Source organism: Myotis lucifugus, unplaced genomic scaffold (assembly GCF_000147115.1).
Source record: "Myotis lucifugus unplaced genomic scaffold, Myoluc2.0 scaffold_3, whole genome shotgun sequence".
Classification (NCBI taxonomy): Eukaryota; Metazoa; Chordata; class Mammalia; order Chiroptera; family Vespertilionidae; genus Myotis; species Myotis lucifugus.
Window position 1 is genome coordinate 3,444,881 of NW_005871051.1, and position 20,756 is coordinate 3,465,636.

General features: G+C 38.7%; 1 protein-coding gene across 10 annotated transcripts in view; it reads right to left on the bottom strand.

Annotated features, from left to right (window-relative positions):
* Positions 1-20,756, bottom strand: part of PGAP1 (post-GPI attachment to proteins 1) — a 64,825-nt gene that overhangs the window by 27,429 nt on the left and 16,640 nt on the right. For 9 of the 10 annotated variants that reach the window (XR_002830999.1, XR_002830998.1, XM_023759844.1 and 6 more), the window contains 14 exons: positions 19,609-19,675; positions 17,152-17,257; positions 16,389-16,444; positions 14,644-14,727; positions 11,690-11,736; positions 11,249-11,300; positions 9,486-9,563; positions 8,807-8,882; positions 7,069-7,142; positions 6,919-6,970; positions 5,191-5,257; positions 4,672-4,780; positions 3,412-3,450; positions 1,547-1,640 (listed from right to left, as the gene is read on the bottom strand). Coding sequence is in view for 8 of the 10 variants with exons in the window: in XM_023759844.1 (XP_023615612.1) it covers positions 1,547-1,640; positions 3,412-3,450; positions 4,672-4,780; positions 5,191-5,257; positions 6,919-6,970; positions 7,069-7,142; positions 8,807-8,882; positions 9,486-9,563; positions 11,249-11,300; positions 11,690-11,736; positions 14,644-14,727; positions 16,389-16,444; positions 17,152-17,257; positions 19,609-19,675 (1,001 nt within the window). In the remaining 2 variants the exon portion in view is untranslated. The remainder of the gene's footprint in view (positions 1-1,546; positions 1,641-3,411; positions 3,451-4,671; positions 4,781-5,190; positions 5,258-6,918; positions 6,971-7,068; positions 7,143-8,806; positions 8,883-9,485; positions 9,564-11,248; positions 11,301-11,689; positions 11,737-14,643; positions 14,728-16,388; positions 16,445-17,151; positions 17,258-19,608; positions 19,676-20,756) is intronic. The other variant, XM_023759850.1, reaches the window with a different exon arrangement.

Sequence of the window (20,756 nt, forward strand, 5' to 3'; positions counted from 1 at the left end):
AACATCCTTGGTTCAGAATTACTTCTGTAACTGGCTTGAGACATAATCCCGTATCTAAATCCTCTAGCACAGTGGTTCTCAACCTTGGCTGCACATTAGAATCACCTGGGAATCTTTTTAAAATCCTGATGTCTGGGCCTCATCCTCCGGAAATTCTGTTTCTTTGTTACTCATGTTGTGGCCCCACCCCATAACAAAGAAACAGAATTTCCAGAGGGTGAGGCCCAGACATCAGGATTTTAAAAAGATTCCCAGGTGATTCTAATGTGCAGCCAAGGTTGAGAACCACTGCTCTAAACTAACCAATACGTATCTCTGAGGTCTCTATGAACTCTCTAGGTATAAATTCTGTATGTTTGAGAATCAACTATCAAGTCACTTAAAACTCAGAAGGATGAGACATCTCTTTCAAAGTTTCTAAAAATATTTACATTCAAGTATGGTGATGTCATATTCCCCAAATAACCTCTAGACCTGGGCGGAGCAGCGAATGTTGCTGCTCTCTTCCTGGAATGTAACTACACCAGGTTAAAACAAACACTTAGAGGCAGACTGGGAAGTGTAACAAGCTACTGAAAGGGAAAGAGTAGCTGCGGAAGGGCTTGGTGAAATGGAAATAATGGAGATTTTTGACTGCTTTTATGTATTTTGGCCCTATCCTCCTTTCCTCTCTCTTGCCTCCCAAGTTTTGTAAGGACCTTACAAAGGTGAGTCTCCTGGGAATTATTCTAATGGCTATTCTCTGTGGAGGCCTGTCCAATGTGCTATATATGTTCTATATTTGCCTCTCCAGATCCAGCCTCTACTCTACTTTGCTCTGAATTTTGGGAAGCTGACTTGCATGGACTGGCTTCCAAGTAGGTTCAGGGAATGAGAGGCACTGGCAGATAGGAGAAGGGGTGGAAGCAAGGCTAGTGCGTTAGCTTCCCCGCCTGTCCCCTGCTGAGACCCAGGGCTCCTGTCCGCAGCCTGCCGCTGCCGTAATGCTGTCCTTCTAAGCTCGCTGGTCTGCTCTCGCCCTGGCCCCGGCACCCGCAGTATCAGGTGCTCTGCTCTGTTGCTAATCTGGCACTTTATCATCTTCTGTTACCCTGCACATACTGGTACCTTTGAAACATTACACTCTCAATTATTCCATTCAATGTGCCAGGACCTAATTAATAGTTGATACAGCTCAAACGTTACACTGAGTGCCTACTATGTGCCTGACACTATGTTGGGTACCAGGAATGGAATGGAGAACAAGATCCCTGCAAATAAGCCTCTATCAATCGAGAGGTCCTCAGAACAGAGGGAAGACATTTCAGGCACAAGGGTATAAAGTGGAAAAAACAGGTAAGATGTGTCTTGGGTATCTTTTAAAACTTAGAGGATCTCAAATCCCTGTAAACGTGGGAGAGGTGAGTTATAAATTATCAAGAAGTTGATCTGTCTTCCTTAGCCACACAAAAGATAAAAAAAAAGTAGTAGTGAAGCACAGAAGGAGGGAGGAGGGAGGGTGAAGGAAGAGAGAGGGGGGAGGGGGAAAGGAACATAAGATTCTCACCTGCTGAGAAGAGAGAGTATAACTGTCCTCCATAAGCAAGAAGGATGCTCGATACAACGTAAGCAGGAAGAGCTCCACCGTGAAACCTAACGACCTAGAACACAGGCAAATCAAGGACAACTTCTAAATGGTCAGGCTAACACAGGTGTCCTTTCACATGAAATAAAACTGTTGTTCTTCACTTTATCTCTCTCATGACATGGCCACAAAGGTGTTCCCAGTAATGGGTATCAGACTCTAAGTAAAATAAACGTTAATAATATAGAGTATGCTAGAAACATGGTATCTGAATTTCTCATCAAAGGCATGATAAGGAAAATATACAACTGAGTCGTAAGCACTGCACATTTTTTTATAAGGCATGTTTATTGAGCATTTACTATATTTCAGGCGTGGTATTCGGCATCTTGTATGCATTATTTCATGCTCTCCTCCCGCAAACCCTCTGAGGTTGTGCTTATCCCAATTTTATAGGTGAAACTGAGGCACAGGGAGCGCGAGTAACTTGCACAATTAAAAACATCACACACAAGCAAGTGACTTACTTGTTGTAGGTGCCCTGACCAAGAACTGAACTGACCACCTTTCAGTATACAGACAACACCCAGCCAACTGCGCCACACTGGCCAGGGCTAGTCTGTCCTTCTCTGATGCACATGTGATTATGCTCGACTATCGAGTACTGAACTGACTAGACTCTTCTTTGTTACTAACCTAAATTATGAGGCACCAGAATGATATGAGAATACAGTATGTTATGTCCTCGTTCCATACCTCCATGCACAGTAACATGCCTTTTGAACATACTAAAAGTACGATAGCATGGATTCCAAGAGATAAATTTTCGTAATAATTGATCCCTTAACATTTTACTTATTACAATTCTCCATGAGGCTATGTTCCAACTTATACTAACATTTAATCTTCTCTTTCTAATGTAGCACAAAATGTTTACACTTAACTTATAATTTTCTAATGTTCACAAATGTAACAATACTTACAATCTAGTTCTCATCAGGTTGTTGTGAGGATCAAGTGAGATATTGCAAATATTAGTAAAAAAGTTTCTAATTTAATTTTGACTTGTAAGTTTTATTATCATTATAGGATTAAATGATTTAAATTAAAAATATTCTGCTATGCCATGATTGCAAAACATGAAAAATAAATAAAGTGAAAGTAATAAAAGGCACAATAAAAATGTTAATGAATTTTAAAGTTATATAACTTCTCTGACAAATCAGTATTATCTATTGTACAATTCTGTAAATTATAATGATGTTGAATCATAATATAGCAGTTCCGCTACTTGATAAATTATTTTTGTAACACTATTTACCTATGAATTATAGAAAGACACTCTCCAAATAAATTTAAACTATTTTTCAACATGTCTATTGAATATAATTTACTTCCCACCTTTTATAAACTGAGCATGCACAAAATCAGAAGTTCTCTGAAAATGTTCATTTAGATGATGGAGTCTACAGATTTTATTAGGCTATGAATTATAACGTACGAGCAACATGAAATCTTAATATGACATCCATTTAGCCAAGGACATGAACTTGTTTGAGAATCAGGAATCAGCCCTAGGAAGTCTCACACATGAGAGCACCCTTTAAAGCCAGGGTGGCCAGTGTGGCCCGTGTGCCGAGAACGGAGTTTAGGTTTCATGAACATGGAAGGAAGAAGAGGAAGGGAGGAGGCAGCAGCAGCAGCAGCTGCAGGGGTGCCGGCCGTGGCCAGAGGCCATGGGGGGGTCTGCTGGTATTTACTCTCTGGCCCTTTACAGAGGTCTGCCACCCCTGCCTTACAGTACCCATTCACAAGACAATCAATAACCAAACAGGGGTCTCTCTTACCTGTCCAAGTATTTGCGGAAAGGAAGTCTTAATCGTCACCTGGTTTAAAATAATCATTAAGAAAAATGTTATTTTCCCTAAAGCTGCCCCAGGTCACATTTTATTAAATTGAGCATTTTATTAAATAGAAATTAACTTTTTTATGGTAATAAACCTAAAGGCACTCAAGATCTCAAAAGAATCCTCTGAACCACCAACATTAATGTGTCTCCAGGGTAATTTTACTGTTCAGTAAAATATGTTCCCATATTCTAATTCTTTGACAACTGAATGAATGCCATGGTGTACATAGTAACCCTTTACTAACTAAAATACTTAACTAACGAGAATATCAAATTACTAGATCATGCAAGCTAAAGGGATTTATTAAATGACTGAGAGCAGTTAAGTGGAATCAAGATATTTCACATCAGCTAGAAACCTGTGATGTCACCACAAATGTCTGCTTCAGCCACGTCCACCTGGAGTCCTTAGAACCTGGCCTGTTCTAACACAGGGAGGGACTCTTTTGGCATGAACCCGTAAGTTAATAACATGTTACCCTGGAGCTCTATTTCCCTTCTCTCAGCACAAGGACATCTAGGTGATTGTAACACAAACTCAATAGGCACGGAACTGCACGGATTAATGACTAACAGAAACTAGTATAGTTAGTGAAAAGCAAAGAAGGCCTTAAGGACCTTATCCAAGAGCTAGGAACAAATGAGCATCACGCTGATTAGTGAATGAAACCCACAGCTGATTTCATGATGGTCTTCAATTTACAAAGGACCTTTGCTCCCAAATTGAAAAGGTTAGACTTCAGTCGCAATTTTAATTTTATTTTCTCTTACTAAGATGCATACGTTCAGTGGTCCAGCTAAGAAAATACGGAGGTGGTGCTAAGAGGTAAAAGGGAGGATATTTAAAGTAATATACATGTCTATTTCTTTTTTGTGAATGTCTACTTCTAGTATTTATTGCCTTCTGCATCACCATGTAACATAAAATACATCTGCCGTGCCCTGACCGGTTTGGCTCAGTGGATAGAGCGTCAGCCTGCGGACTCAAGGGTCCCAGGTTCGATTCCGGTCAAGGGCATGTACCTTGGTTGCGGGCACATCCCCAGTAGGGAGTGTGCAGGAGGCAGCTGATCGATGTTTCTCTCTCTATCCCTCTCCCTTCCTCTCTGTAAAAAATCAATAAAATATATTTTTAAAAAATACATCTGCCGTTTATTCTATAACTAAATCTTAAAAGTGAAGCCAACATACAGCTTACCTCATACTGACAGTCGGAAGACGTGTACATTTTTAATAACGCGACGTGGCTGTCATTGTCTGGCTGGGCAACATGAAGTTTCAGAGAAATTTCTGTTGAAGATGGGACCCTGAAAAGTAACTTAATTATCAATTCTCAAATACAGAATGCTATTAAATAACACGGCTAAGCCAGTCCTTGGCCCAACACCGCATGGTAATGGAGAGGAGGCTGGGTGTGAGACGCATGGTGACGGAGGGACGCTCCCGGCATATCACGGTGTCTGAACACTCCCTCGGGGACATAGGAGTCGGGGAGAAGTGGGAAAGGGTTCATGTTTCAAGCAATGAAGGTTTACATTCTGTACCAGTTAAAGAAGAATACCATAGATTATATTACCTATGGGCACAATGCTACATTAGGAATACCTATATTTTACTAAGAGGCACTTTAATGATTCCACTCTGATGTAAATAAACTTAGTAGAATGTGTATTATTCAAAAAACAAAAGTTTAAGGTAAACCCTTTCATATACTTACTGTGCAATGGTTAGCGAATCTTCATAAGACCAGGGAATGTGAAGTTTATAGATACTAGTTATTTCTTCTGTGAAAACAAAACAAAAACATGTATTACTACCCTTATGTCACACCAAATGTTATATAAACTACTATAATACCTAACTAACTATAGTAGTTATAATTATAGTTCATAAGAAATCAGTAAGAGTTACATCACATAATAGAAAATTATGAAGAATGATTAAATAATAATCTATATATATAAAAGGCTAAGCGACCGTCTGACTGGTAGCTATGATGCACAATGACCACCAGGGGGCAGATGCTCAACGCAGGAGCTGCTGAGCTGCGGTGACTTGGCAGTGGCAGTTCTCGGGTGACACACCCTGGAACCAGAGAGGAGGGAGCCCGATTCTGGGGTGCATCACCCGAGAACTGCCCTCTCACAATCCGGGACCCCTCGGGAGATGTCGGAGAGCCGGTTTTGGCCTGATCCCTGCAGGCCAGGCAGAGGGACCCCACCTGTTGGAGGGACCTAGCTCACTCCATACACGCCCTTCAAGTCATGGTGCCACCCCAGGTGCGGCCGGCCAGGGAGGGACTGCGGGAGGTTGGCTCCAGGGCATGTTCAGCCTGTCTCGCCCAGTTGCACCCCACCGGCCACCTTCTAATTCATTTCCTTTCAATGTGCATGAATCCGTGCACCGGGGCACTAGTGTTTTATAATATTAGACTCATAAAAGATATTAGAGCATTTGAGAAGGACTAAGAAACTGCAAAAACACTAAGCAGCTAAATCTGAATTACTATTATAACAAAACAGCAAGCTATGTGGTATTTTTAAAACGTGGATATTTAAGCCTGGGCTGGTGTGGCTCAGTTGGTTGAGCATCGTCCTGTGTACCAAAAGGTCAACAGTCTGATTCGCGGTCAGGCAATGCCCAGGTTTCGGGCTCGATCCCCAACCCCCAGTTGTGGTGTGTGCGGGAGGCAGTTGAACAATGTTTCTCTTTCTCTCTCTTTCTCTCTCTCTCCCCCTCTTCTTTTCCCTCTCTCTGAAATCAATAAAAACATATTTTTTAAAAAGTGGGTGTTAAAACTAAAACAGAAGATGCTTACTGCCCTAAACGGTTTGGCTCAGTGGATAGAGCGTCGGCCTGCGGACTCAAGGGTCCCGGGTTCGATTCCGGTCAAGGGCATCTACCTTGGTTGTGGGCACATCCCCAGTAGGGAGTGTGCAGGAGGCAGCTGATCGATGTTTCTCTCTCATCGATGTTTCTAACTCTCTATCCCTCTCCCTTCCTCTCTGTAAAAAATCAATAAAATATATTTTTAAAAAAAGATGCTTACTATTAACACATTGTGGACGGATCACGAGAATTCTTGCTTCATATTACACAGTGTTTTACAAAGTATCATACTTTAAAAAGATATTAGCTTGTAAGAACATGCAATAAATAACTTCAAAATGCAATGGGTACTTAATTTTAAAGCGTGCCTTTAACATTTATGTAAAATGTTTTTTGTACTCATTCAATAGAAACTTATCTGACCACTAGGTAAAGCTAGCAATAAAACTACTGGTCTGCAATGTGTAAAGAAAGGGTCTAAGTTAAATATGTTGGAAATATAACAGCTTTTCTATTATATTACATTTTACTTCACATACATATAGGAAATTCAAGTGAAAACATACTGATTCTTCAAATGACAACACCTTTATATTTTATTGTAAAATACACTTACCTTTGACTCCTGAGCACTTGCTGTCTATGTTGACTTGAAAAGCTTGGTATATCTAATGGTTTGACCACAAAAACAAAAACAGAAGTTTACGTGTTTGTTTAACTAAACAGTAAAGTAAAATCACATCCTTCTTATACGCGGGATTATTACCTGTCCGAAGTTCAGAAGCTCTATGTTATAGAACAGGCCGCTTGTGTTTAATTTCACTTTCCTTGAAGACAATCCTGTTAAATTAAAAGTACCGTATTGCTTAGAACACCAAAGAATGACAAAAGTACAAATTGCTTAAACAACATTAAAATTATGCCAACAGATTTTTAATATTAAAAAAGAGCTGGTAGGTTCTGACTTCTGACATGAAGGCAAAAACTCCTAAAAACACAATCCTCCTTCAAAAAACTCTGGATAAAAAAAAACATTTGCAATGCCTTTCAATCACATGTATGTGCTTTATAAAACCAATACATATCTCTAGGGTCGATACGGTATGCTTTCTTGGTAGATCTCATTTCATAAGCGTGCTATCTTTAAGGAGCTAAGTGATAGAGTTGCCATTTCTGTACTGTTCTCAGTATTTTTCTACCAAAAAAGGGTAGAGGAGGGATAAAAATCTTACAGGAAGTTTCCTCTATCAAGTAGAATAGATTCTTTTCATGAGTGGCCTAAGAGACAACCAAAATACAGATTCCACTATCCAAAGCCGGAAAAACTTAAACAAACAAGAACGTAACAATAGTACTGGATTAGAACCCAATGAATAAAATAAATATGTATGGGTCCAATACTGACATACATAAAAACTGAATAAATAAATAAATCAGGAAGAAGGGACAACTTCCCTTTGGGAAGAATTCTAGAAAATATAGAGCATCAGTGATAACTGCTTCAGACTAGATGAACCCATGGATGTTAAGATTAGTGGGTCATTTTGAAAAAATAAAAAATACAAATAGGTTACTCACAAAGTATCTCCCCCAAAACATTTATTAATTCCAGTAACGTCACAGTAGAAAAACCTGGCAGACACCCCCTTAACCAAGTGGCCAAGGTTAACATCACTGGTGATCAGACACAGTGAGTGATAAAACGTGTCCTCTGATAGGATACATGGAGAAGTACTCATCACTTCTGTGATATTCTTGCCAAAAAATGCATAACACCAACTAATAGGAAAGCTTTAGACAAATCCAAATCAAGGAATATTCTACAAAATAACTGACCAGTGCTCTTCAAAGGTATCAAAATTATGAAAGACAAGGAAAGATTGAGGAACTATAAAAAGATCAGAGGAGATGAAAGAGCCATAAAAACTCAAGCAATGTGGGCACCTGGAGAAGAACAAAGGTGGAAAAGCCAACGAAAACCAAATGAAGCCTGTGGCTCAGTTCACAGTATGATGCTAATGCTAACTGCTCAGTTTTGGCAACTGCATTGTTTAAGAGGCCAACATTATAGAGAGATGAGTGACGGGTACACAGGAGCTCTGTACTCTTTCTGTAAGTCCAAAATTATTTCATAATAAAATGTAAGAGAATATGTAGTTATATGTATTTAGAGAAATCTTGAAACTGTCACAGGGTAGGTAGAAATTTATACCTTATAATAAGCCTTTTATTAAAAGGGCCAATATTGAATATAAATTCACATGAAAATACACACACATACGTATGTAATCATGGATACATTTAATTTAAAGTTCCCTTCTCAGAAGATGACGGCTGGCCCAGTATTAAATAAGAGTCAAACGAATGAACACATCACATGCTAACTCTAGGACTACACTTGAAATACACAATACTCTTTTACACGGTTGTGCTTTATTGCGAAAGAAATCAGCACTGTTAAAAAGAAAAGCAAGTCTTAGGATTTCCAGAATCAAAATACTTACCAAAGGAAAAAAGATGAGTTACAGGAAGCTGTATGGATCTTGTCTCTCTTTTAAAGAATTCACAATCTACAACAAACTGAAATAGAAACACTGACTTATTAGGGGGGAAAAAACTCAACAAATTTTAGTAAAACATCTTGATGTTTGAGTGGAAAATAAAAGTCGTCAGCCATGGGGAAGGCTGTGCCACACCCTAACTCTGGCTACACTAAAATGGCAAGCATTCCTCAAGGAGAGATGCCAAACTAAGAAAATTTGATGAGCAAGCTTAATTTAATAAAAATTATTAGTGTATTGTGTATTTCTGAGTAGCTCTTTTATTCTCTCTCTTCCCCGTTTCCAAATACATTTCTCTTCCCCAACCCAAGTGTATTTTTAAGAACGGGGTTAGTTTCTTCCTCATTTGTGTGCTTCCTATATAATTCCTGGCACAGACTCTTGCATATAAAATGGTCTCAATAATTAATAGATTTTGAAAGTCTGATGTTCCACTTGGAATAAAGAGACTTGGGTTTATTCTGCTTAGTTCAAGTTAGACTGGTCCTCCCAGTCTTAGGTGGATCGCTAAACTGGCATTGTTTTAGACAAGCCCTATGCTGAAGAATTCATGAAGAAAGAACAAATATTTAGCATGAGTAGTCCCAAAACATTCTGATAATGACTTTAATCCATTCGTTACCTTACTTCCATGGATAGATGGTACATAAACAACAAGATGTGACAAAGACGGATAGTCTTGAAGTCTTAACGTCAGAGACTAAAAAAAAGGTGAAAGTAAAAAGCTGATTTATACAGACCATAAAGCACTTTAAGAGAAAAATAAATTACACACACACTATTTCTTATTTAATACGTTATAAAAAAACAGATTGCAAACTTAAATGCAATACTTCATAAGGTACCCATGTTTATGTTTTCAGGTCAATAATCCTGCTGAAAGTCAAATTCCTAATAATTATGTGAATATGGACTACCAAAATAGTCCTGCATCTCTTGAACTGTATCTGTCCCTTCATGTAAAACAAATGACATTTAACACTAAATTTAAATATTTTACATAATTATTTCCAGATTTGCTCTTTCCTTTTATAATTTGTCTATTTGTTTCAAACAATGTTACAGCATTATCTCCACATTTATTTTGGTAGCACATGACAGAGGCTCAACAGTGGATGAATGAACGGATGCTAAATATGATGGAAGAGTTGGAACCTAATCTCAAATGATTCTGATCAAGCCCAAGTAGTAAAGAGATGCTGGCTAATGATATACATGCACATCATCCCCCGATTATTCAGTAAAATGACATGAAGACACAGCAAAGCAAGACTAATAATGTACCTCACCCAATAAACATCTCTTCTCAAAATTAAGACCAGATCCCATAGCCACATCTTGAGGAATAAATAGATAAGAGACGCGTCTATTTATTGAAAAGCCAAGTCACCAAATAGCTCTGAAAGCCGCGCTTTCCCCTGGAAGTACGTGCAGGGGCGGGGTAGTGACATGCTGCTACAACTTGCACGCACGGAGACATTTCTTCAGATAACTTTCTCCACAGCACGCCAGGGCAGCTATGTGGGCCAGCCCCGAGAGGTTCTGAAGCTGGAGAGCTGTCTGTCGGTGAGTGGCCGTCTAAGAAGCCAGTCAGATTCCCTTGGGACAGCACGTTAAACAAACTCCTGGGCTTCTCCTCAATGTACAGCAATGTTTCTGCAACAGGCATCTATCTTACCTATGTATACAGTATATAATCCCAGCTACTGTTATGGCAGAACGACCGGAACAACCAGAACTACCGGTCGCTATGATGTGCACTGACCACCAGGGGGCAGACGCTCAACACAGGAGCTACCCCCTGGTGGTCAGTGCACGCCCACAGCAGGAGTGCTGCTCAGCCAGAAGCTGGGCTCACAGCTGGTGAGTGCAGCAGCGGTGGTGGGAGCCTCTCCCGCCTCTACAGCAGCACTAAGGGGCAGCAAGCCAAGCAGTAAGGAGCGAGCAGGCGGGCGGTTAAGAGCGAGGGGTCCCGGATTGCGAGAGGGTGCAGGCCGGGCTGAGGGACCCTTCCCCCCCCCCCCAACCCCCCGCAAGAATTTCATGCATCGGGCCTCTAGTATAATATAAATGAAAGGGCCTTGAACATACCTTCAAATTGAATTTTAAAACTTTACTTAGCTCTTGGTATGACACAATAACACATACATTTCATTTTATTTTGAGCATTATTAACTTAATCGTTTTTACCTCTGAGAACTAAAAAAATACATTCTTCTCCATTAAATTTCTCCATTTCTGGGGAAATTATTTCTCAAATGTAGATGAACAAATCTTAAGTTTATGAACTACCTAGATGAATTAATAACATATCATATTCTAAAATGCCTATAGGCTCAAGTATTTTTTTCACCTAAATATTGAAATTCTAAAGCCACAACTTACCTTAATTGTTGGCAACAGTTCAGCTTTCCATGATAAGTCAACCCCTTGCTGGCTATGGAATAAATAGGCAAATATAATTAAAGGACACACATATTAAAGTATTATAAATGATAAATAAGCGTCAGAGGAAAAAGAAATCACCCCTAGAGCTGCCAGAGAGAGTTCTAATGACATGAAGCCTAACATGTTCTCACCCAAGATATTCTACCTACATAGTTCTTTTGGAATCAAAAAACTGTCTTTCCAGCAGCCAACTATTTCAATGTTTACAAAACTTACTGCTATGCTAATTTCCTTTTTTACTTTAAAACCTATACTTTAATTTAGTATAGCACCAAAATGAGCTTAAAAACGTACAAAGCTATTCTGAAAGTATAATTTGTGAGTGTGTTTATGTGGAAGAAAATGAACAATGGAAGGTCACAGATTCAAAAAACTTACCACATAGAAGTGCTGTTTATGCAGCCAAAAATCCAACTATTTGTATCCTGTTGATTAATGACACAAGCAAAGCACACTAAGTGATGTGGAAAATAATTATGCAAAATAAACATCTTCGATGTTTTACTGTTGCCTGATAGGGCCAGTAGGCACAACAAAAATATAAAATAGCAACTTGATATTTAGGAATGTATCCGAGATGGTCTAAAAGTCAAACAGGTCAAGGGCAGGCAAAGAAGTCTACGGTCAACAAGACAGGGAAGCAAGTAACCTAGAGTAGCAATGTGAGAAAGAGGAACCCAATGGGCACCTCTCCACAGCACATTACCTAAGCATTTCTAATTTAAAAAATATATGTTTTTATTTATTTTAGAGAGAGAGGAAGGGAAAGGGAGAGAAACAGATATGAGAGGCACGGATTAGCTGCCTCCTGCATGCCCCCTACTGGGGATCGAGCCCAAACCCAGGCAGGTGCCTTGTCTGGGAATTGAACCAGCGACCTTTGGGTGCATGGGATGATGCTCAACCAACTGAGTCCCATGGGCCTGGGCAAGCGTTTCTAATGTGTGAACCAATACCTTGAGTTTGGCAATGTTCATAGTTTAACTATGTAGTTACATAGTAAGTTTCCTACATTTTAACAAAAACAGAAAAATGAGCAAGTAGATGTGGACTTTTATACAAAAATAAAATTTAAAAATCCAAAAAGAGCCAAGTAATTAAAAAATAACAATTAATCCAAGTATAGCCTTTAGTTTATCATTTGAGTTCTTATTTGACTACCAAACAGATAACTTCTACGCAGCTGAGAATGTGTTTGGATTGAAACATAATCCAAGACTGAGGCTAGTTGCTACTTTGTCGGTGCAGCATGGAAATACGGCAGCGATGATGGTGATTTTTTAACTATATTATGGATTTAGCTTCAGTCATTTAAGAGAATTCTGACCTAAGATCACTCTAACTTTTAAGGAAGTAGTAAGAGCAATGCTTCAAGACTACTGAAATGATCCAACTACTGAAATCCTACCAGGGCATAAGGTAATGAGAAACACTGCTCAGATGGCCACATAAATTCTTCCTTAGTATACACATAGGACAATAAAAAAAATCAATCCTTTCATTAAACTAATATTTATAATTTATAAAGTCCATTCTAGGGCCAAGGAATTGTGCCCTTGAGGAAAAGGATGAATCAGGCAGACATGGTCTTTGCTCTCATGAAACTTAAATAAAATTTTAAGACGTTTTTCCAAGAATACAGAAAAGAAAGCTGAAAGGAAACAAACAAAAAGCAATATGATATTTTTCTGCTCTCTACTCCTGGCAAAATGCTGCCTACAATATCAGCTGCCTACGCTTCTCAGAACCCTAATGTGCCCTTTTATTTTTTTAAAATATATTTTATTGATTTTTTTTTTTTTTTTACAGAGAGGAAGGGAGAGGGATAGAGAGTTAGAGACATCGATGAGAGAGAAACATCAATCAGCTGCCTCCTGTACACCTCCTACTGGGGATGTGCCCGCAACCAAGGTACATGCCCTTGACCAGAATCGAACCTGGGACCTTTCAGTCCGTAGGCCGATGCTCTATCCACTGAGCCAAACCGGTTAGGGCTAATGTGCCCTTTTAAAGCAAGGCAACAAAACAGACCTGAATAGCCTGGACAAAGAACATCTAGAAGCCTCTCAATAGCCAGCCCACTTTCATCCTGGGTTTTGCAGCTAATAAGGGAGCGTGTCCTCAAAGATAGCCCTCATTATGAAGATTGCCAATAGCCCACACCACTCATCTCATTCCGTGTATAGGGAATTCTGACTCCTTCATCAATGAACTGAATAAATACTATTCAAGCCCACCCTAAAACACCATTTTTATACAGCCTAGAAAGTGTCCAGAGAACAATTTCAGGTCATCTAGTAAACATCCCTAACTAATTACAAAAACTGTATAAATCATCTTAGAAAAAGTCACTCAGGAACTGCTGACTAACTCCAGGAAGTAGAAAGAAAAGAAAATGCCACTAGATCATAAAATGTATAGTTCTTTAAAAAAAATCTGTCCGCAGCCCTCAGTGGCTGCTAAAATCATTAGGTGAAAGACTGATTGGGAACTTCATGGTGGACAGATCATACTGCTACCACCTAAGACCCCAACCAGCTAGGATATGCCTCCCAGTTCCACTTGTAAAACATTCTTACCGTACACAATTAATCAGAGTCTAATCAAGATTCTAGATCAGCGGTTCTCAACCGTCTGGCCCTTTAAATACAGTTCCTCATGTGGTGACCCAACCATAAAATTATTTTCGTTGCTACTTCATAACTGTAATGTTACTACTGTTATGAATCGTCATGTAAATATCTAATATGCAGGATGGTCTTAGGCGACCCCTGTGAAAGGGTCGTTGGACCGCCAAAGGGGTCGCGACCCACAGGTTGAGAACCGCTGCTCTAGATCTAACTACCAGTTTACAGAAAACAGGAGGGGTGGGAATACATGGTAAAAGGTACCACAAGAATACAATCGGCTAAACCCACAATGTAGGGAATTTATAGAGCCCACAGCCTTTCTTGAATAAATAAATGGAAAGAAAAAGGGGCTGTTACAAAAGAGACTGAAGATCCATGAATCAAATGCAATATATGGACTTCAGATTCTGATTAAAATAAATCAACTTAAAGAGTAAAACCATCTTTTCTAAAGGCTTTATTCTATATCAAAGTGCAGCATCTACCAACTCAGTGATATATTAGATCCTGGTATATTATCAGCTACAGAAACATCTGGACGAATACTTTTCAATAAAAAAAAAACTCTTCTCCAAATATTTTTCAACGAATTAGATTTAGTAATAGTGCATAGCTAAGGTAGAGATCTACTAGATATTTGGTGAATTTGAAAAATGAGCAGTTAGCCTTTTAAATTTACACAGAATGTACCAATCATCTTACCAGCATGGTGCTCTGACAATAGGCATGAGTGTAGATTTTCCTATGATTTGCAAGAGGAAATGTAAAATATATTTTATCAGATTCCTGAAAAAAAAGGAAAAACACAATAAAACGATCATAAAAATGGATACTTTCATCATTCAAAACTCCAGCTAAAGGTGATCAGTAATTATTCAATTATTCCTGGTAGTGTTGAAGACCAATATTCTAGGAGTGGGAAGAAGAGACAGCTGTAAGATAGAGAGATCAGGTATAAACCCTGTAGTCCTGAAATCTGTCTTAAAAGCATCAGTATGAATGTTCTGTCTTGGTTCGGTTTTTGGCCTTATGATGAAGCTAAAATACCTTTCTTAGCTCTGTCCACTGAAAAGCCTAGAAATGCTAACCCACCAGCCATAAGTATTGCTACTGCCCTGATTACGGATTTTAGGTGCCATCTCCCAAATATTGGGAGACTTCCTTCGAGAAAAAAGTTGATTCAAGGTCTGGGGCGGGGGATATACAAAACGATCTGCAATGTCTTCTCATACCAGATAGACAGTGAGAAAACTACCAACGGCAAATAAAGAGCAGCTATATGGAAAGATTCTAGAACCGAACCTGAAATGGCTACACTGGTCAAAGATAGAACAATTTTAATATTTTAGTTTACGCTTAAATACATGAGTTTGTAATAATATTAGGGAGGAAAAAACCCCAAAACCTCTTTCAGTCGCTGTCTGTGAACCAACTCACTATTCTGAAAACGAGTACAGTGGGGCCTTGACTTACGAGTGTCCCGACTAATGAGTTTTTCGAAATACGTGCTGTCTCTCGGCCAATTTTTTGCTTTGAGTTGCGAGCTAAAATTCGGGTTACGAGCCAGCTTCAGATACCCCACCGCTAGTTGATGCAGCGAACATCACAGTGAATGCCACAACATCAGCTCAGCATCACGTGTCTCACTCGTTCACTTTAAGATTTGACATAGAAGTAATTTGAGTTACGAGCTCCGTCACGGAACGAATTAAACTCGTAAGTCAAGGAAGGCCCCACTGTAAATATAAGATCCAAAGGTCTACGTGATTGACATTTTTTCCTTTACGATGTGTTCCATTTTTGATAAACTTACTAGATGAGTTTTTCTATACAGTATTCCAATTAATAAATGAAGGAGAAATGATCAAATTGGAGTATCATCATTTTTGCATCCCTCTACACGAACTGATAGTAGGCATTATTCCTCAATACTAGTAGCTGCTAATATAAAAAAAAAGCCAGTCTCGCAAAACAAACACTTGAATCTGATCGAGCATCTAGACCCAACTACTAAGTCCCAGGAAAAGAGAAGGCAAAGGAACATGTTGAATGACACTACAGCAATGCAATCAGAAAAGACTGTGAAACTTCATCAAACTAGGACAAATGACTTGCTTTTTTCAACAAATAAACTGCAAGAGGAAAAAAAGGTGGTGAAGTAAGTACTAGAGGTTAAAAGAATAAGAGATATATAAGTATTACTATATGTGGACCTTGTTTGTATCCTGATTTGAACAAATTGAAAATAAAAATAATTTAAAAATTTGACAGTTAGAAAATTGAAAAACTGCACACCAATTAGATACTTATTAATTAAACATTATTACTTAAATTGTTTTACTGTGGCAAAATGATATGTGGTTATCTTTTTTAAAGAGACGTTAGCAGTCAAAGATAACTACTAAACTTATTTTAAGTAAAGGAAAACCCCCTGGAGGTATACTTACATTGTAAGCCACGTAGGTCCACTTCGACACTTTTACTGGAACCCACAGCGGCGTCACTAAGGGAAAGGAAATTCATTTGTTTAGCTTGGTTTTTTAATATTAAATAATTTCTTTTATTAAATACTGGTGAAATATTTCTCAATCAGCAGTTTTTGAAAAAGTGGTTTCCTGAAGACTGGCTATTTTAAATTGGAAAATCTACTGAGATAGTCCCTATGTGCTCATTACTAACTAGCGTTCACATCAAATAAAGCACTTTAAATCGACTTGGTGTCTTTAACTCTAAGGAAGTATCAACCAAAGAAAGTCAGTATTTCATTTCCCAAACAAGACAAATAATTAAGTACGGTATGACAGGTATTACATGTAAAAGCAAAATTTACCAGCTAAAGATATGCCTGTTAATCCAAAAGAAGGTCGACGAAGCATGACTGATACTGAGAAACTAAGCACTGCACTTATTGTATGTGATTGTCAGGAGACCAGAGACACTGAACTTTATCTTTAAACATTTTCTACTTGTTATGCTATTTTCAGGACATTTATTTTTTCACCAGCCACATCTTATAAATTGCTTTTCTACTTTTTCCCTCCCCTAACCAACAACCTCTTAAGAAACCATCTTAGAGACATGAATAAAATATAACAGGATTTCAGTACCTGAAGTACCATAGTTTGAAAGATTTTGTCTGCTAATAACAAATTTACCTAAGAATAATAATTAAAGCTCTACTTACAATTTAAAAATATTAAAACCACTAACCTGTTAAGTCAGAAATTATTGCTGGTTTTTCCTCAAAGTGTTTTGCTGGGTGTCTTATAAAGTGGTGATTCAAAACCGACAATTTCTTCTTGGGGTTTTGAGTTATCTAGAGAGAACATGGAAGCATTCTGTACCCTTTCATATCCGGTGATAATTCAATGACACTTTGCTTCGAGTAACAATGCTAAGAGCCAACAGTCACTTACTTCCTGTTCTACGTGCTTAACACGTTAGCGCTCTATAGGAGACCATAACCTTCTTATCTGTATTTTAAATGTGAGGCAGTGAAAGCACAGGGAAATAAAGGTACGGCTCAAGGTCACGCTCCCAAGGAGAGCTTGGACCAGTGCTCAAACACAGGCCGCTTTTAACCATTATGCACTCGTGCTCTCCAACAACAGACGAGGATAAAACATATTAACATGTTCATAACCGGAAGGGAACGCCAGGGGTCCTCCAGCCCAGTGAACCCAACCCACTAGCTTCCCAATGCAGACCAGCGCCAATCTCACAACACTGAAATCAAGTGGTCTCTAGAGAAAATACAACTGTTCTCCCTTGGAAATCCCTTCCACTCTGTTCTACTGACTCCCCCTGTGCCAAAACATCCTGTTTCATGAAACGAAAATGCAAGCAGACAACAGGATATTTCCTGTTGTTTTAAAATATCCCAGCACGATAAAATGTCGGCAACTTCAGATCGGCCCCTCCCCTGAAGAAAATGTACTGGGGTATAAAATTCCTCTGGAATCTACCGCTATTCAATTCTCCAGCTAGGGCCCCGAGGCCCCGAGGCCCCGACAGGGAAGTGATTCTCTCAGCAACCACACAGTGACCAGATGATGAAGAAATGTCGGCGAGGACCCAGGTCTACTATATCTGCTCAGCCCCTTAGAAGGCACCCGGTATTTGCTTTAACATTTCTAACTCAGTCCTTTTCCAAATATTACATTCCAGTTGCAACAATTCTTACCAGGAGCATGTCCTGCCCTGTTCAGAGCAAGTATCTGACTCCTTGGTGCTTTGATACATTAGGTTGGGGGACAGTCCTTCAGAAAATTAAAGACTGTGATGTCCCTCATCCAAATAAAACATTTCTTCTACAGATTAGACAACTTCAAAAACATCAAGTGTCTTTCACAGAACTGCTTCAGATCCCTCTCCACTCTGCCTGCCTTCCTTCCCTGGATAAACTCAAGTTTGTTAATGTCCCCCCTTAAAACAGGATGTACAAAATAGAATATAATTCTCTCGGAATTGTATGGCTAGCGTGGAGGAAAGTGGAATTTAACTTCATTGATGCAAACTCTATACGTCAATCAATTCAGTCTGATACAAAATTAGTTTTGTTTTTTTAAAGCAGCCACATCTGACTGCAATCAATTAAAGCCACAGGTCTTTCAACCAAAATTTCAGTTAAGTCATCTCTCCCATCCTGATTCTCTCTCTAGAAGATCCATCCACTCACATTCTCAGCTGATGTTTATGCTGATGACCATCAAAAATGACACTAATTCTGATTCCTGGGGACCTCATGTTTGGGGATGATTATGGCGTGAGTTCTAGTTTCCCTGCTTTTCCTCCTAGATCACATGCTTCCTGATTAGCAATCATATCCTAACATAGTCCAGTCCATTATATATAATGAGTTTGTGAAACAGAACTCGGTTTCATAATATTTTGATTCTTAGCACTATTAGTTATCAAAAACTTCTCATTTGTCCTTAAAATGTGTCTATAATATACTTATCCTTACAGAATTATAATTTATTATACACTTGTATTAGAGTTTTCTCATCTTAGAATTTAATGGAACACAGATTTTATTTATTCAACTGTAGATCTTTGGATCCTATCAGAAAGGTAAAGATGCTTTCCAAAGAAAGTCAAGCAAAAATGTCTAATAGGATAGGTCATGAGATCTATAATACATTACTAAAAAGGAAAAAATAGCTAGTAATAAGTATTTCCCTTAATTAAAGCTAAAAGACTATATATAAAAATTTAAACAGTAAAGGAGAAGAACTGGGGGAAGATTTAAGGAATCTGTCATTTTTCATTTTCATTGCATTCTTTTAAAAACTTTTACTGAATTTACTTGGGGGGGACATTGGTTAAAGATGACATATGTTTCAAGTGTACAATTCTGTAATACATTTTCTGCATGTAGAATTGTGTGTTCACCCCTAACGTCAAGTCTCCTTCCATCACAATGTATCCCCCTCACCCTCTTCCTCCTCTCCCACCCTCTTTTTCCTCCATTGCATTCTATTAATTATTATTAGTGGTCAAAGTATTATCAGATAAAAATAGAGGTATTCCCATTTTGAAAGTCATTATAAGTCATCATAAGGTGTAGGCTTCTAGTTGCATCGAAGTATAAAATGTATTAACTTCACCACTGCTGCAACCAAGCTCTCACTTTACTGAAATCATTGCTAGTTTAAGAATACATACTTGTTTAGTGTCAGCATCAATCAGATCAAAGAATGCTCGAATTGTAGTCAACTGCAACTGTTTACACCTGAAGAATAAGATGTGTTACAAAGGAAACGTTAAAAATATGCTTTTGATACAAACACACATAATTCCATTATTTAATCAAATATCTGTGGTTCCTTTAGTGCTGTAAATGCTAAAATTATTTAAGAAATCATTATTACCAATTACATATCTTAAAGTTGAAACAATAAAAATGAAGCAAATTAAATCTTCCTGGATGTCTGACAGTAGACCTGTCTGGGTCCCTCCATCTCCCCTACATTTCCGTGTCTACACAGCTATAGGTGTCCTCTACCCATGTTCACATGCCTGCACTGGCTGGTTCTTGCAGATGCCACTGACCACAGAGCTGGAGGAAGGTGAAAAAGAGGATCTTTAAGCCAAAACACAGAGAGATAAGATCCTAGGGTCTAGGTCAAGCATGTGAAACTCACATGGGGCCCACAACGAATATTTTTGCGGCCCAGGCAATATAACGGTATGTGAGAAGCGTTTTAACAGGACTTTTACAATATCCTGTTATACGTAATTATCAATAACGAACTACAATGTCTGCTAATGACTGATTACTATAATCATGTTGCATTCATTTCCCTCACTCGCCTTACATGCAGGCGCACCATTTCTCTCCACTAATACTAGCAGCGAATATTCTAGCAGCCGATGGCCACGTCATTAGTCTTGTACTGACTTGTTTGGTGTGCACAACAGGAAATATTTCGCTTTTGGAGAACAAGAAAAATAGGTTTATTTGCATTACGCTTATTAATTTGTGCAGTTATTCAGCGTCTGGTAAGTTGATGTTCAAGAAAAAATATTAATTTTCATTAAAATTTTCTATTATTTTATGTTAACGATGACTCATTTATTTCAGCCCTTTATAATCAGTATGTCTCTATCGAAATAAACCTACGTTTCTATAAAAATTGAAGCTTTTGTTTTTTTGCGGCCCACATACACTTACACCTTGTTTATTTGGCCCATGTTAGCCTTTGAGTTTGACATGCTTGATCTAGGCCAGTGGTCGGCAAACCGTGGCTCGCAAGCCACATGCGGCTCTTTGGCCCCTTGAGTGTGGCTCTTCCACAAAATACCACATGCAG